Raw genomic sequence first — 16,025 nt, 5'->3', positions numbered from 1 at the left:
AGTTAAGGGGCAAGGGCCCAACCAAAAAATTATTTCTAAGTAACTCTCTGCCTATGCCGGATGTACAACCTATTTATAATTTATTGATGGAATCCAATCCGCTCGTGAACAGCTTGGTTGCAACATTGCAGATCTCACTGGGGAAACAGCTATCCACACTGTTTTTCCCGCGTAGACATGCCTATTTAGACATATGGTAGCCTGTAGGTAGGTCGTAGGTTCCTATCTATTTAAAATATTTATTTGTACTACCCAGTACCCACCTATATAGAAACATTTACGTTATTGAAAACTTTTTTATATTTACTTGTATAATAGTTGCATGTAATTTAATTAGATTAGAAAGAGTACGTAAAAATAAATTTTTTAAAAACAGAATAGCCAATAGGTCACTATTTCAAGCTTAATTCTAGTTATAACTTATAAGTTATAGTATAAATAAATACATAAATAAATAACTAAATGTACTAGGTAAGCAAGGTTAATACCAAGGTACCTATCTTAAATTATTTTTCTACATCATATCAATACCAATATTTATAATATATAAGTTAATGTACGTGTACCTATTATTGTATTTGTATTCAACAAAATATCTACCTACAACCTACGACCTACCTAAGTGGCTATAATTATTATATTAATATTTTTAACGATTACAATCAAAACATATTGTAATGATTTTAAGCATTTACTTAGATAGCGTAATAAGAAGGTATACCTAATTAATAACATAAATATTAAAACTACATATATATTTTAGACTTCCAAAACAAAATGTACAAGTACCTACCTTTTTTTTTTTATAGATATATATGTAATTAAGTAATTTAGTACCTACTAAAGACCTAAATACAACTAGCACACTGAACAAGACAGTATAGACACAAGCCGTACAAAGTTATTAATGAAATACACACCAAAATTCATCATATTTTTCCATAATTTTTTTAATGTCAAGTCAAGGTGATTATTATTTATTATTCAAATTATCTTTCACATTGTATAGTTATAAATATGTTACCTAACCTTTTAAATTATAATATTAAATAATATCCTATCGAATAGATATTATAGGTAGGTACATCTTTAGCCATATATACACGTATTAGATATAGATTAGGAACCGTACCTTTAAATTTAGGCAATTATAGCCAATAGGTATATCTAGCTAGGTAGGTACGTTACTATAGTAGTCGTAATATATAAATATTCGTTATGTATATCCTTTTATAATGCCTACTATTATTAGGTATTATATTATTTTAATATAATATGTGAAATAAAATTAATTTCAACTAGGAAAGTGTTCAAATATATTATTATATTATATACTATAATAGACTTCGAATAGATCATCAGTCATGATTTCCGATTGTCAAATGACTAATAATAAAAAAATTAGCCGCATTATGTTTAGTGTTTACCTTTATGTCCATGGTATATTTTTATTTATCGCATCATAATATTATTATTATTATTATTGTTCCATATTATAAGATCCTTATCATTTATCAACCCCGAGGCTGTAAGTTGTTGCCACTATAATTGCCCTACCATTACCTACAATATTCTTATTCTGTGACAAGAATATTATTATCACGTATTATTCACAACGATCGTGATTTTGTGCTACTGCGCACAATAATTATTCATGTCCAAATTCTGGTAAAATAATAATAATAATAATAATAATAATAATACATTATCATTTTTCAGTTTTCACTTTTTAAATTTCACCGAGTCTATAAATCCACTGTAGTAGCATTGTGATAAATCGTGCATGAGTGGCGGCAAATGGCAATGGCGGTTACCGTGCAATGAACATTGAACACAATTTGCGTGTTGACAAAACGTACCTACCTATAGACTATAATGTGAATGAGCGGAATCGCGTTGTGGACTTTGGTAGTTCAGAGTGATAATCACAGTTCAGACTTCGGAATAAACAGAATTCACTTTTCACTATTTCACATTTTCACTGTTCAGTTGTCTTGTGTTAGCCGTATTGCGCGGTCGTCCGTCCTTCTTGATTCGCATTTATTTTTATGCATATTTGTTAATGGAAGCGTACACTAACGCACAGGTATACACAATTTACACAACAATGTCCTAGTCATTTTCGGGCTGTTTAATCGTTTTAATGTATTTATTATTTAAGGTGAAATCGAAGAAATTATTTTAAACCTACCGCTCACCTCAGACATTTGCAATACCCATTCGCACAATGAGTGTCGACGAAAGCAATAATGTCCATACGCGACTTCAGGTCCACAACTGTGTTGTGCAGCCTTTACTCACAGGTAACAAACAAACGGGTCGTTTTATTTTACTACCCATTCATATATCTGTAAGATTGTATGTTTTTAATAAGTTAGGTATCCTATTTTTTTTTTAACCAATGTCAAAATGCAAAAATTAAAACTATGGTAGTACCTGTTTAGACTTATTGAAAATAAACTATAGATTAGGTAGCACTTGGTACCTACTATTATAATATGTATTCATAGTGAAATAATGTACAGGTTGTTAGGTACATTTAAATTGTTTTAATTTAAATTAGGTACATACACATATTCCTATTTCATTAAGTTACAGTCTTACAGATAATATATAAAATTTCTAGTGTCGATAATTTAGGTATAATATAAGAATGGAAGAGGATTTGTTCTACGGCAAGATGGTTTTAAAGGCCTATATAAAAAAAAAAAAGATAATTAATCATAGTTAGGTACTACAAAATAATTATTTTTAAAACTAAAATTTAAAAAAGAAAACAATTTAATTGAGTAACTATATAGGAGGTACCTATTGTAATTTTTAAATTATTATTTATTAGTTAATTAACTGCTTAGTTAACTGCTCATGAATTTAAATACTCAGGTGAAGTTATAGACATTGTTAAGATAAATCTTTCTATTTTAATATTTGCCCCCAAAAAAATTGGTACCATTACATTTTTATTCTATTTTATACCTTAATGATTTTAATTAGGTACAATTTTTACTATAATTGGCTGTCATACAATTATATTCACAGTTTTCTACATATAATATATAGGTATTGTTTAGTATTAAATGTAAAATAAATGTGTAGTTGTTTTTCAATAAAGATTTTATTTTTATTCTTAAAAGTGAGACCTTGTAAAGTTGTAAATATATTATAGGTACTGGCCTTAAAAAGTATGTATTAAGAGACTACATTTTATGCTATACCACTAGTCCACTTTCACTACTTTAGGCTTTATTTTTGGCTAACTTTTTAACTTAAATCTTTAATAATTAGTATAAATATAAATGTTCTTCGACTGAATTCATTATTCATATAGGTAATTGTATTTATTGTTACCAGATTTATATCAAATTACAATGGCTTATGCATATTGGAAATCAGAAAAAACATCCGATACAGCTGTATTTGATTTGTTTTTTCGTCAGAATCCATTTCAAGGCGAGTTTACCATATTTGGTGGATTGGAGGAATGCTTAAGATTTTTGGAAAATTTCAATTACTCTGACAGTGGTAAGTTTTTTGAAATATTTTCTTTTTAAAAAAATGTGTACGTTTAATTAAGAATTAGAAAATAAATTTATAAATGCATAGGGATCGATTATATATATTAGTTATTTAAAGGTGTATATTATATTTGTACTTTGAAAATACTTCAACATACCTAAATATTTTATTTCATTACAAAATAATACAATAAATAATATTGGTTTGGACACAATAGCTTGTACATCATTTTGAAATTAAGCTGCTTCTGTTTATAGTAGTACAACTATAGGATCAATTGTAAATTATAAGTATAAATAATAATATATTTTTGTGGCACGGTGTTTTCTTCCAGTCACGAATGTGCTCTGAGTGTATGCATTGGTTGGTGTTACTAGTTTCTGAATGGGTGACTACCCGAGATCTTTAGTGACAAATCCTCCCCACACTTGCATACACATGTTCAAACCAACAGTACCCTCCCCCCACAGTAGCAGACTAATGTCCTCAGTTGTTGAAGCCTTAATAGTTAATTTCAAGAAAATAAAAAATAATAATAGTATATTTTTAATGATCCATTTTTGTTCTTCTAAAAAATGCATTAAAGTATATATTTAAAACCATTAAGAAGTGTATGTATAAAGGTTGACATTTTAGTATGCATCAAAGTAAATATTTACCAATTTAAGTTAATTTTTGTTTAACATACTATTATACAATTATTGATAACCTTAGCTTTTATTAAACTTAGGCGGAAATTAATTTTTTTCCGATTTAAATTTGTTTATTTGTTTGTAAATGTTAAATAATGGTTTGTCACCTTTTGGCTTTTATGAATAGTGTAGAACAGATATTTACTAATTGTACTACTATGGTAAGTAAAAGTTGAGGAATTGAATAATTACAATTTGTAACTAGGTACTTAAATTATGTAACTTACAGCATTATACATTTAAACATATTCACATGTAACATTGTTGTGCTATATGTTTTTAGAAGATTTTAGCATAAAAATCCTGTTTCTGTACAAATAGTAAAACTATTAAATATTTAAAGATCTAACTACTTAAGGTAACAAATTCATACAATTGACTATCATAAGCGCTGAATTGAATACCTACTTATATATCTACTAATTCTACTATAAACACTTATAATCTATACAAATTAAAATGTTTTATAGCTTATTGACAGGTACTTAATGCTCATAATATTATTTATTCTAATTTAATTTGTTGACCGATTATTTTATAAACATTTGAATTTATCATGGCAATTGTCAATAATCTTTAAATTACTTATAGTTCTTCTGTTTGATACAATATGATTTTACTTGAAACATTTTTTTTTCAATGTTGCATTCTATACATTATACAATTTCAATATTATGACTTGATTAGGTCAGTCATATCATGATAATTAGATAATTATTACATAAAAAAAATTCTTACGGTATAGATTAATTAAATATAACATTTTAAAACCAAATTTGTATCAATTAATATCCTACACACTTTTTAAATTAAAATGCCACACTTAATTAAGTAAATATTAAAACATAAGTGTAATGACAAGATAATTTTGTTGTGGTTGACAATCCATGCATAATTTTACCCTAGGTAATTAGGTATTAACAAAGCATAGTTATAGTACAAGTTAACTGTAATGGAAAAAAATAATCAATGATTACATATTTGGCTTTTTAATAGATAGTTAAATGATACAATTACTTATGAATAATGATTCAAATTGATAATAGTTAAATATTATATAAATTAGTAATTGTAATTTATAATTTACATATACAATTAAAAAATTCTTAATGGATTGTTTACAAATTCAAATTGGTATTTGATAAAATATTGTTGATATTGAAGTCTTATAAGTTATTTTGCATAACTTATGTGGTTAGTAGTTATTGTTTTCTGTATATTGATTTTAACGACAATAAATACCTTTATCAAAAGAGTAATAATTGTGAAAAACTATTGTTGTGTTTTCAGATATTGAGTACTTAAAAACGACACTGCCACCTACAATTGAACAATCATTTTTTGTATATTTAAAGGAACTAACTGCTAAAGATGTAAAATTATATGCTATTGATGAAGGTTCAGTTGTGTTTCCAAGGTAATTGAAAAGAAAATGTAAATTTTATTTATTACTCAAGTGTTTATTAGCTCTGTTTAGATTAAACAGGTTTTAGTTATGTTAATAATAAATAATTATTGTGTTGTATTGTATAGGTACTTATTATATTGTATTATATTAATTTGGGTCATTGATGTATAAATACTAAATAGGCATTAAAAGTTTTTGACATGAATCATTTTCTTGTGAGTTAAAAATGTTTTTTGTACGAATGTTATTTTGGGTATTTTTATACTCAACCACTAGAAGTGAATTTATTCTGATTACCACTTAATTGTGATCATTGGATGATAAAATAACTTTTCTAAAATCCAATCAAAACATTAAAGTCATTGCTCTAATTTGATATAGTTAACCTTTGAATGGAATCAGCACACATGTGAATCTACGTAATAATTTTAAAGTTGTACCTACTGCTTTATATTATATTTTTATTGGTCTAATAAGAATTGTTTAAATCTGTTTTTTATGTTGTAGAGTATAGAATTAAATTAGTATTTTATTTTCAGAGTGCCTTTAATTCGAGTCGAAGGACCTTTAATTGTTGTTCAACTTCTAGAAACAACTTTATTAACATTGGTCAACTTCTCTAGGTATTGACTATTAATAAAATGTATGAATTTAAAATGTTATAACATTTTTAAAATTATTGTTTAGTTTAATGGCAACAAATGCCGCTCGATACAGAATGGCAGCAGGTGATAATGTATCATTATTAGAATTTGGCTTAAGGCGAGCCCAAGGTCCTGATGGTGGTTTGTCTGCTTCTAAGTATGCATACATTGGTATGTAATTTTAACTTAAATAACAAAAAATAGTCATGTATTATCAAGTATTACAATCACAATTTGCTAGTGTGCTGGGTACTGGTTGAACTTGGTTATTGATTGCGATACAAGCCATGTCAGGCAGTGACTGGTACCAAGTGAATTATGACTAGATACGTGTTTTATTACTCACTAGTAATCAACACTAAACTTAAACTCAAACTTATTTTGTTTTGTGTAATTTTATCACGAATACCTTAAGTAAATGACTTAATATAATACATTTTTAATAAACTTAAATTTTAATTTTCTGACGGGTTATAAACTACTTTTTGAACTTATAAACATTTTTGTAGCAATAAATAATAATTGTATAATTTTTAATATGATCTTTTTTTTTATATATATTTCAAGTATATAATTGGTTTTGTTAAAAAAAATGGAACTTGAATTTAGGTGAATAGTATAAACAGTAAACACCATATAAATATGTATTTTCATTAGTGTTGAAAAGTTACATTATTAAACAATATATTATAGCGAAAAATAGTTAAAAACTGTATAATATATTAATTATTAGTTTTAAAATTGTTGTATGTCTAAGACATAATGTCTTTGAACTAATTAATATTCAAGTGAAAGAAAATGAAGAAACTTATTTAAATGTAATTGCAATTAAAATTAAATGATTGCTTTTAGTATTTCATAAATAACATTTTTTATTGAATGATTGCCAGTGTTCTCATTGATGATTCCTTTGTACGGCAGATAGATATAAAAATAATGACCTTAAGGTCTTAATTTTAACATAAACTAACCTAATGTCATAATGTTGCAATGATGTTCAAACATTTTTTTTTTATCATTGATCTACTCACTTAGGATGATAAAAAAAATAGAATATAATTTTTGAAATTATCAGCTGTTTTAAAATATTTTGAACATATTGATTATAACTTTTTTAATGCAATAATATATTTGCCTTTTAGTTTAATATAATATCTAAACATACTACTATTTGCTCTGAGATGAGAAAATAAAAACACTTGTCTGATACCTGAATATTATTTTGCACTACATTTTTTCAATGAGTTTTCTTGAATATATAAATAGTATCAGTTGTTTAATATTGTTAATCATAATATACAATGAAAAGAAAACACCGAAGAATCTGTTGCAGTAGTACTAATTATGAATTTTTCAATAGAATACATAATACTTCTTATTATTAATGAATACTACTTCTGTATTATTAAATTTATTTAATTTAAATCCGCCTAAAGTTAATTTTGTGTATCAATATATTTTTAATGTTCATGGTAAAAGTGTTGAATATTTTTTGGTTTTAAAAATAAACATTATTTAATTCATACGATTGCTGTAATATTAATTCCGATAATATACTAAAAATTTGTCCTAAAATACTTAATTACCCATTGTAAACTGTTTCGATTATTTAATGTTGGGAATCTTAGATATAACAATAAAAATAAAGAAACTAATAATGACCAATTTTTACACAATAATTCTATTATAAGTAAATAATACCAATAAATTATTTATATTAGTATGTTTAAATAGTTTAAAGAAATATTAAAAAATGGAAGTTCCTCATAAAAAATAATGAGTAAAGGTTTTGAAGGTATTTTATATCTGAGAACATAACCTTATATTCTAACACCAATGTCTGTTATTTAAAGCTTCTTATTATATTACAAGAAGTTCTAAAATTATATTGTCATAAATCGTAGAATTCTGAAATTTTAGGTAAAAAAAAATGTGCACTTATTATAAAAATAGTTTATTTTGTTATAATTAAAGTTAATTTTATGTGAAGATAATTTAAGTCTGTTGGTTAAATTAAAAATGTTTGATGTGCATTAAAATCAAAAAAACCATAACTTGTATTTTGACTTAACTTTTAATTTTATCAAATAATATTTTTTTAGAGAGTACTAGATTTTGAGTGGAAGAAGGAATGTGTTGATTTAACTATGATATATTTTTCATGATATTTTTTTTTTTCCTATCATTATGTTTTGGAGCAGAACATTTGATTCAATGTTCACCATTCAGGGCATTTCTGGTAGAAAATTTCTTAGTACTATTCATAATAATTAAAAAAAAAAAAAAAAAAATAGGAATAATAACGCAATACTGGTTGTATTTTATTATTTGTTTAGTTCATAACGGAATAAATGTAGAAACTTGAAATATTTTACTTCATATTTAGATTAATTTTATACAATAAATCTATTAGTATCTTACTATGGCAATTGACTTACCAATTAGATATAATATTATAATCAAATATTGACTAACAAGTTATATGTAATGTTTTTGTTAACCTAATAAGAAAATTTGAATATTAATATAAGCTATTCTTAGAAATAGATGCTGATCCACTCATCTCTTTTGATCAGAATTATTTATCGTAAATAATGATTTATTATTGAATTAAAATTTGACTTAACCATGACTGTGACTTGCTTAATGACGAGGTACACTCAAAACCGACTATAGCAGAGAGAGTTCCCTGATTTTTCTCTTATTTATATTTTATTCTTATTAAAAATAAAATAATAATGTAATATTATATAAGACCATAAATGATAAGTAATATTTTTATACTTTTATTCTTTAGGAGGATTTGATGGAACAAGTAATTTACTTGCTGGAAAAATGTTCAATATACCAGTTAAAGGAACTCATGCTCATGCATATATAACATCATTTTCTAATCCTAGTGAATTGAAAACCAAGGTACTAAAATATAGTTTAAATTACTAAATGTGTATCTATTTTTAATACGGTTCTAAAATTTGGTTTTTAAATATCAAAAAATAATGAAACAATAATTGAAGGTTAACTAAAAAAAAAAGTTCTTCTGTCATATAATTAATGATGAATTATTAAATTAAAAAAATGGGAAATTAAGTATTTTATAATTTAGTATTTATATAATTACATTTTTCTATTTTATAAATATCTGTTAGATCAAAAACCGACTACCCTGCACTTCTTAAAAAAATTTGACAGTTGCTGCTTATTTTTTTCTTTATAATTTTAAAGATACTTTTAAAAAATCAAAAAATGATGTTTTTATAGCATCTAAAGTTTTTATTTTTACAGTTACTTTATGAAACTTTTTGAAGCCCTGCTCTTACCATAAACAATATTTTGCTAAGTCTAAATATAATTTTTTTTTTCAAAATATTGAAAAACAATTTTAATTAAATATTTTAAGTGTAATTTACTTATTTATTATATTATTATTTATTTTTATAGACTCTAATTAATTTGAATAATGGCAAAGAACAAGATTTGATCGACTTGACTTTATCATGGCGTACTACATTATCAAACCTTTTACACATATCTGAAAGCCAAGCATCTGACGGAGAACTTGCTGCTCTTGTTTCATTTGCAATTGCATTTCCAGAAGGTTTTGTTGCACTCATAGACACTTACGATGTAAACAAGTGAGTTATTGTGATTTTTACAATAAATATTAGGTGATTCACCTAATTTACGATATTAGGTGGTTCATCTAATAGACCATAGCCAGTTTACTTTGATTTTTTTGCTTTAAATGTAACTTTTGGGATACTAAGGGTATGCAAATACTGTCCATTTGTATTTTTTTTACGATTGATAATTAACATTTATGTATATATAATATATATTACATATTTTATAACAATCTTAACTTAAGCTAATTTTTTTATTTGCGCTTTTATATTTACATATTATTCAAATTGATGGCATGTTTATTTCTGTTTCTATCAAGTGACTTATTAAAGTAATACGGTTAAGGGTCGTTCTTACAATGTTCGGTAAAGTGTCGGTTAACACTAACTGACTGATAACAGATTTTATCACCGGCAGAATTCAGCCGGTTTACTTTAACCGGACATTTTAAGAACATCCCTAAAGCTCTTAAATATTCCAAAAGTTAGGTTTTTTAATAATTACAAAAAAATGACTGTGTTAAAATAAAATAAATGGTTTAAAATTCTTAGCTATATGGGAAATATTATAATGTCATAGAAGTTTAGATTACATGTTAGAATTTTAGGATAGTATATAACAAAAAGTTTATCATTGAGCGTTTCAGCAAATTTCAACTTTTCCTTTTCCTTTAAAATTATCAAAACATTATTACAATCATAAAAAATCAACCTACAAAAATTAGTCAGTATTTTTTTCTGTTCTAAATATTACAGGTGGCATTTCTTAGGACCAAAAGAACTACCTGTCATTTCAAGTTTTGGGTAAGAATTCCCATTATCCATTATTCGCATGTGTTTGACCTTGGGAGAAACGCTGATTGCTTTTTATGTGTTTGTTAACTCTAAATTTAATAATAATATTAAACTTATATTCCATATCCATACTTCACTTATATCCATTACAATTTTTACATTTACAGCATGTAAAAATCCACAAATCATTTTTGGTCATAAACGCATGCTTGATTAGGTTCAATGGTTCGCACCGGTTAATATAATAACTAATCGAATATATAGTTATAGTCATTAGAATTAGATATTAATTAATATAATAGTTCATATACTTGTGATGTTTTAAGTTTTTTTTTTTTTTTAGAAGCGGAATTTTGAATTTCTGTGCTGTAGCCCTAGCATTAAATGATCTTGGATACAAAGCTATTGGTGTTAGAATCGACAGTGGTGATTTAGCCTATTTGTCTAACAAATCTCGTGAAACTTTTGTTAAAATTGCAAAAGAGTAAGTAAAATTAATTCATAAAAAGAAAAAAAATTATAAAAGAAATTCTAATGTTAAAATTGTATAGGTATAATATACCTTGGTTTGCTAATTTAACAATAATCGCATCAAATGATATCAATGAAGAAACTATTTGGAGTTTAAATGATCAAAAGCATAGTATTGACTGTTTTGGAATCGGAACACATCTAGGTAAATTAGAAATATAGTTAGTAACATTTCAAATAATAATGCACCAAATGTTTTGAATTTAGTTACGTGCCAAAGACAACCAGCTCTGGGTTGTGTGTATAAATTAGTCGAAGTCAATGGTACACCACGAATTAAATTAAGTCAAGATGGTAGCAAAATTACAATGCCTGGTAAAAAGGATGCCTTTCGGTTGTATGGTGCAGATGGTATGTAAATTAAGAATTTTATGTTCGAATGATTTTATACTATTTTAATTATTCTTAGGATTTGCCTTGATAGACTTATTGAAAAAGTCTGTTGAAGATCCACCAATAGCTAAAACAAAACTTCTTTGCAGACATCCGTTTGATCAAAAGAAACGAGCATTTGTTGTACCATCAGAAATAAAACCTTTATACAAAGTAAAAGTTAGATTCATAGTCATAAATAATAATTTATTTATATTTGTTTATTGTGTACATCTAGGTTTATTGGGAAAATGGACATATAATGCAACGACTACCAGAGTTAAAAGAAGTCAGAGAACATGTCAAAGAATCTTTAAGAACAATACGCCCTGACATTAAAAGAAATCTGAATCCTACTCCTTATAAAGTAAGTAATTTCTAAGATTATACTTTAAATATTTAAATTTATAATAATATATTTATCTTTAAAAAAAAATAGGTATCTGTGTCAGATGATCTTTATGAGTTTATGCATGAACTATGGATGCGAAACACTCCAATCGGAGAGTTGTCTTGATGTGATGTTTAATCCAAAACGACCTACTGTTATCAGCTGATGAAATGAATTTCAATTAATTTCAACAACACGCTTGAATGTGCACTTCACTTATACACAAGCTTTAAGTTGTTTGACTAAAAGTGAATTAATTTTGAGATAAAGGAATGAAAAATTTTATTTAACAATTTCTATATAAATAACTTAACAATACATTTATTTAAAATTTAGTTGACCAATGTGTATTCGTTACATTTGAGCATAAAAGATATATTTTGGTTATCAAGTAGTGGTCACAGTTTAAAATACTCCAACCAAATCCAAAATGAAATCATTAATTTTACTTTGTTATGTTTGAGTTTATTTTATTCAACATATCACAATAATACTGTGACAGAAATGAACAAACATGAATCAAACAATTTCTAGTCTTGACAATAATAATTTATATAAGTACTTAATGCAATTTTTTTTGTTTATTTTAATAATATTACCAGCGTGTATGGCATTCCTTTTTTTGTTTTAATTTTATTATTTTTGTGTTCACCAATTTTTTTTTTGTTAAAAATAATTAAATAATGTTGTTAATACTTTATTTAAGTTTGTTTAGCTAAAAAATGTATTTAGATATTTAGGAAATACAAAAGTTAATTTTTGTAATTTTTCGAAATGTTTATTTTTTTACTTGTATAATTTTGTTGATTATTTTAATATTATACATATACATTTTTGGGGTATTTTAGGTATTTAAATGTTGTATTTTTGAGACAGAGAGAGCTTATACATTGTTAATGTTTGAATCGTAGAATAATTACACGTTTATATTTAGTATCTCATCAGTGTTTATTATTATTTTAACTTAATACAAAATGTCTATAATAATTCCGTCCTATGTTCCACCTGTATTTGGATATGTTTTCAAAATATTCCAGGAACATCATTTCATAATAAATATTGTCTTAAATTTTAAAGTTTATGTATACGGAGGTGATTATATGACGCTAATTATTTTAGAAAGCACTTATGTTTTTTTTTTTTTAATATTTCTTTAACATAATTTTAAGTTGTTACAAAATAATTTTTTTACGCTTTTAAATTACAACAAACAATTTTTATTTCTTATTCCAAAACAGAAAATCATTTGGAGTGTTTCGATCTTTAAAAGTCAAATTTTGGATAAGTGAATTATAAGTTATAAGTATTTAAAGTTTTGACAAAGTAGTGTGCTAACCCTGTATGACGCCACTTATCGAAACTTACTTAACTCATAAGCTAATCGTAAAAAATTCTATTTTTATGTATTAAAGTACTCCAATAATATTCTGTTTTGGGATGAAGAATTAAAAATGCATATGTCATTGAACAATATTAACAGTTTTTGAAATGATGAGTAGCTTACGTTGAATAGATCACCCGTTGTTAAGTAATTGATTTTAACATATTTCACAATCAATTATCAATAGTTTATAATAATAACAAATTTGAAGAAATATACCCAACCTAATCAAATAATTGCAGATACAAATAAAAATATTTCTGCTTATATATGGTAGTATTAATTTATCAAGTTGTGACAAGGAACACATTAATTTGACGAGTTTAAACGTTAAATAGTAAATATATCTGAAATATAGTTTTTACATAAATTCCTATTTTAACTTAACAAGTAGGTAACTATAAAACTATAATCAAACATGTACCTATTTCCGATGTTGGAGCTATAGATCGGTATATTATCTATAAAAAAGATTACCGTTGATGGGGTATCTATTATATTTTATAAATAAGTAGATTTGTGTTGAGATGGCTCACCGGCCGGTTTGTTTGTGGCTTGAAATCAATCTTTTTATAGATAGAGGTTTAAAGGTTTGTATTAAAAAACGCACAATATTATAATAGTTGTGTTCGATGGAGTAAAGCAGTTTTTATTAATTTTCAAACAATAAAGAAGGGGAAAGCAGGTTACCATTCTGCTGTACAATAGGTGTCAAGCGTACCTCATCATCGACCAAGTGACTATAATGTATGTGTTCAATTTGAATTCAGTAACAAATAATTCCCTATGGAAAGCTTTCCACCCCATATTACTAAGTATATTTTATGATATATAATATATACAGTGTGTTCACGATATGAGGTACCACTTAATATTTCTTCTGGATGACCTTGGATTGAAATGGGGTTTTCGGGATGTAATAGGGAGTACCTAAAGACACATTTTCAGGCAAAATTCAAATTTGTAACTCTCTCGGTACGCGCATGCGCAATACAACTTACTTTTTTTTTAATGGCAACACCAATTTTTTTATACGGATTCAGGTACCTAGAGTATTTTTTTTCAAACAATTTTTGAACAAAAAGTTTTTTTCTATTTATAAAATTGGCAAAGTTACAGTATGGTCAAATTTAATATTTATGTAGGTATAATCTGCTTTTAACGACATTTAATTGATGTTCATTTTATAATTGAGCTACCTATCTTCGTATCGTCATTTACTATAATTATAATCACTTGAGTAGATTGTTCGCCTATTCCTTATAAGTTATTATTAATCTGGTTCATTTATTATAAATTGATAATTGAATTATAATAATAATTTTCAGGTATAATGATATGTTATTGTCATAATTTAACAATATTAATTGTTATTATATGCAATAAAAAAAATTATTTATAATTGTTATAATACATTGTAAACCAGTTTTGTTTCAAATGAATCTAACTTGAAGTCTTTAGGTCTAGTGATCTATCACATTTGTTCCGTAATTTTTCTTGCGCTTTACAATAATTTATTAAAATGAATAACAGTGAAAAAGTTGAACTTATCTTGATTTTCGGCGAATGTAACCGTAGTTCTCGACAAGCTATTCAAGTTTATGCAGATCGGTATTCTGATAGGTATCACCCATCTCACAATTATGTCCATAGACATAATCACTTGGATTGAATGAAAACGGAGAATTTCCTGGTAATCGAAATGAAAGACCACGACAACAGCCTAGACCAAATAATAATTTTGATGAAGACACTGAATTGCAGGTATTGGCTTACATACGTGCAAATCCACATTCATCAATCAGGTATGTATCTCGAGAAGTAGGTAAATCAGTTGGCGCAGTGCATAAAATTTTGAAAAAATACAAAATGCATCCGTATAAACCTGATTTTGTCCAACATTTACGTATTGGAGATTCTGAACGTCGATTGGAGTTTTTAGCATGGTTTAATGTTCAGTTAGATATCGACAGTTCATTTTGTAATTGTATTCTTTGGACTGATGAGTCAAAATTTACAAATAATGGTATAATGAATAAACAAAACCATAGATTTTGGGATAATACAAATCCACACCGGTCTAGAGAAACTAACTTTCAAACTATTTGGGGGATCAATGAGTGGTGTCGATTATTTGATGGAAAGCTGTTAGGTCCTTATTTTTATGACGGAATACTCACTGGTAGAAGGTATTTAGATTTTATTGTAAATAAATTACCATTAATGTTTGAAGATGTTTCATTAGCCATGCTGAAAAATCTTTATTTTTCAACAAGATGGTGCACCAGCACACAATGCCATGATTGTTCGACAATATTTTCGAAAATATTTCCAAACCGATGGATCGGTACTTATGAGATAATCCCATGGCCAGCAAGATCTCCAGATTTGACACCATTGAACTATTTTCTATGGGGGCATTTAAAAACCGTGGTATATGCAAATCCACCAACTAACGTACAAGATTTAAAAAATAAAATACAAGTGACACGTAATAATGTGACTGAAGATCAAATAAAAGCAGCAACATCACGAAAATTGTTGAGACGTTTGGAATCATGTTTGGAAAATCAAGGTGGAAACTTTGAACAATTTATTAGATAAAACGTATCAATAAGTCAATAGAAATAAGTTTTAAAATTATTAGATATGTTTATTCAATAAAATTTAAA

The 16,025-nt window shown here is 26.1% G+C and overlaps 1 protein-coding gene across 2 annotated transcripts; it reads left to right on the top strand.

Annotated features, from left to right (window-relative positions):
* The first annotated feature begins 1,718 nt into the window (after positions 1 to 1,718).
* On the top strand, positions 1,719 to 12,913 carry LOC100163091 (nicotinate phosphoribosyltransferase). 2 transcript variants are annotated; one of them, XM_003243577.4, is made up of 15 exons: positions 1,719 to 2,086; positions 2,162 to 2,303; positions 3,352 to 3,522; positions 5,499 to 5,625; positions 6,156 to 6,239; positions 6,304 to 6,431; positions 9,058 to 9,176; positions 9,702 to 9,895; positions 10,640 to 10,687; positions 11,022 to 11,162; positions 11,230 to 11,354; positions 11,417 to 11,560; positions 11,619 to 11,755; positions 11,820 to 11,948; positions 12,021 to 12,913. In XM_003243577.4, exons 2-15 carry the CDS (start codon positions 2,228 to 2,230, stop codon positions 12,096 to 12,098), a joined length of 1,701 nt encoding a protein of 566 aa, XP_003243625.1. In that variant the 5' UTR covers positions 1,719 to 2,086; positions 2,162 to 2,227; the 3' UTR covers positions 12,099 to 12,913. The 2 variants fall into 2 exon arrangements, with proteins under 2 accessions (XP_003243625.1, XP_001947591.1); XM_001947556.5 differs by lacking the exon at positions 10,640 to 10,687 and having other exon boundaries at positions 1,721 to 2,086.
* The last annotated feature ends 3,112 nt before the right edge of the window (positions 12,914 to 16,025 follow it).

The sequence above is a fragment of the Acyrthosiphon pisum genome, chromosome A2 (assembly GCF_005508785.2).
Source record: "Acyrthosiphon pisum isolate AL4f chromosome A2, pea_aphid_22Mar2018_4r6ur, whole genome shotgun sequence".
Lineage (NCBI taxonomy): Eukaryota > Metazoa > Arthropoda > Insecta > Hemiptera > Aphididae > Acyrthosiphon > Acyrthosiphon pisum.
Note: the sequence above shows the minus strand (reverse complement) of the source record. Positions and strands in the feature narration are given on the sequence as shown.

Excerpts from the sequence above, each read along its gene's own strand:
- LOC100163091 (XM_003243577.4), top strand. The coding sequence starts at position 2,228 with ATGAGTGTCGACGAAAGCAATAATGTCCATACGCGACTTCAGGTCCAC. Across the intron at positions 11,163-11,229 it reads TTTGTTAAAATTGCAAAAGA|GTATAATATACCTTGGTTTG; the intron begins GTAAGTAAAATT and ends AAAATTGTATAG. Across the intron at positions 11,355-11,416 it reads TGGAATCGGAACACATCTAG|TTACGTGCCAAAGACAACCA; the intron begins GTAAATTAGAAA and ends TTTTGAATTTAG.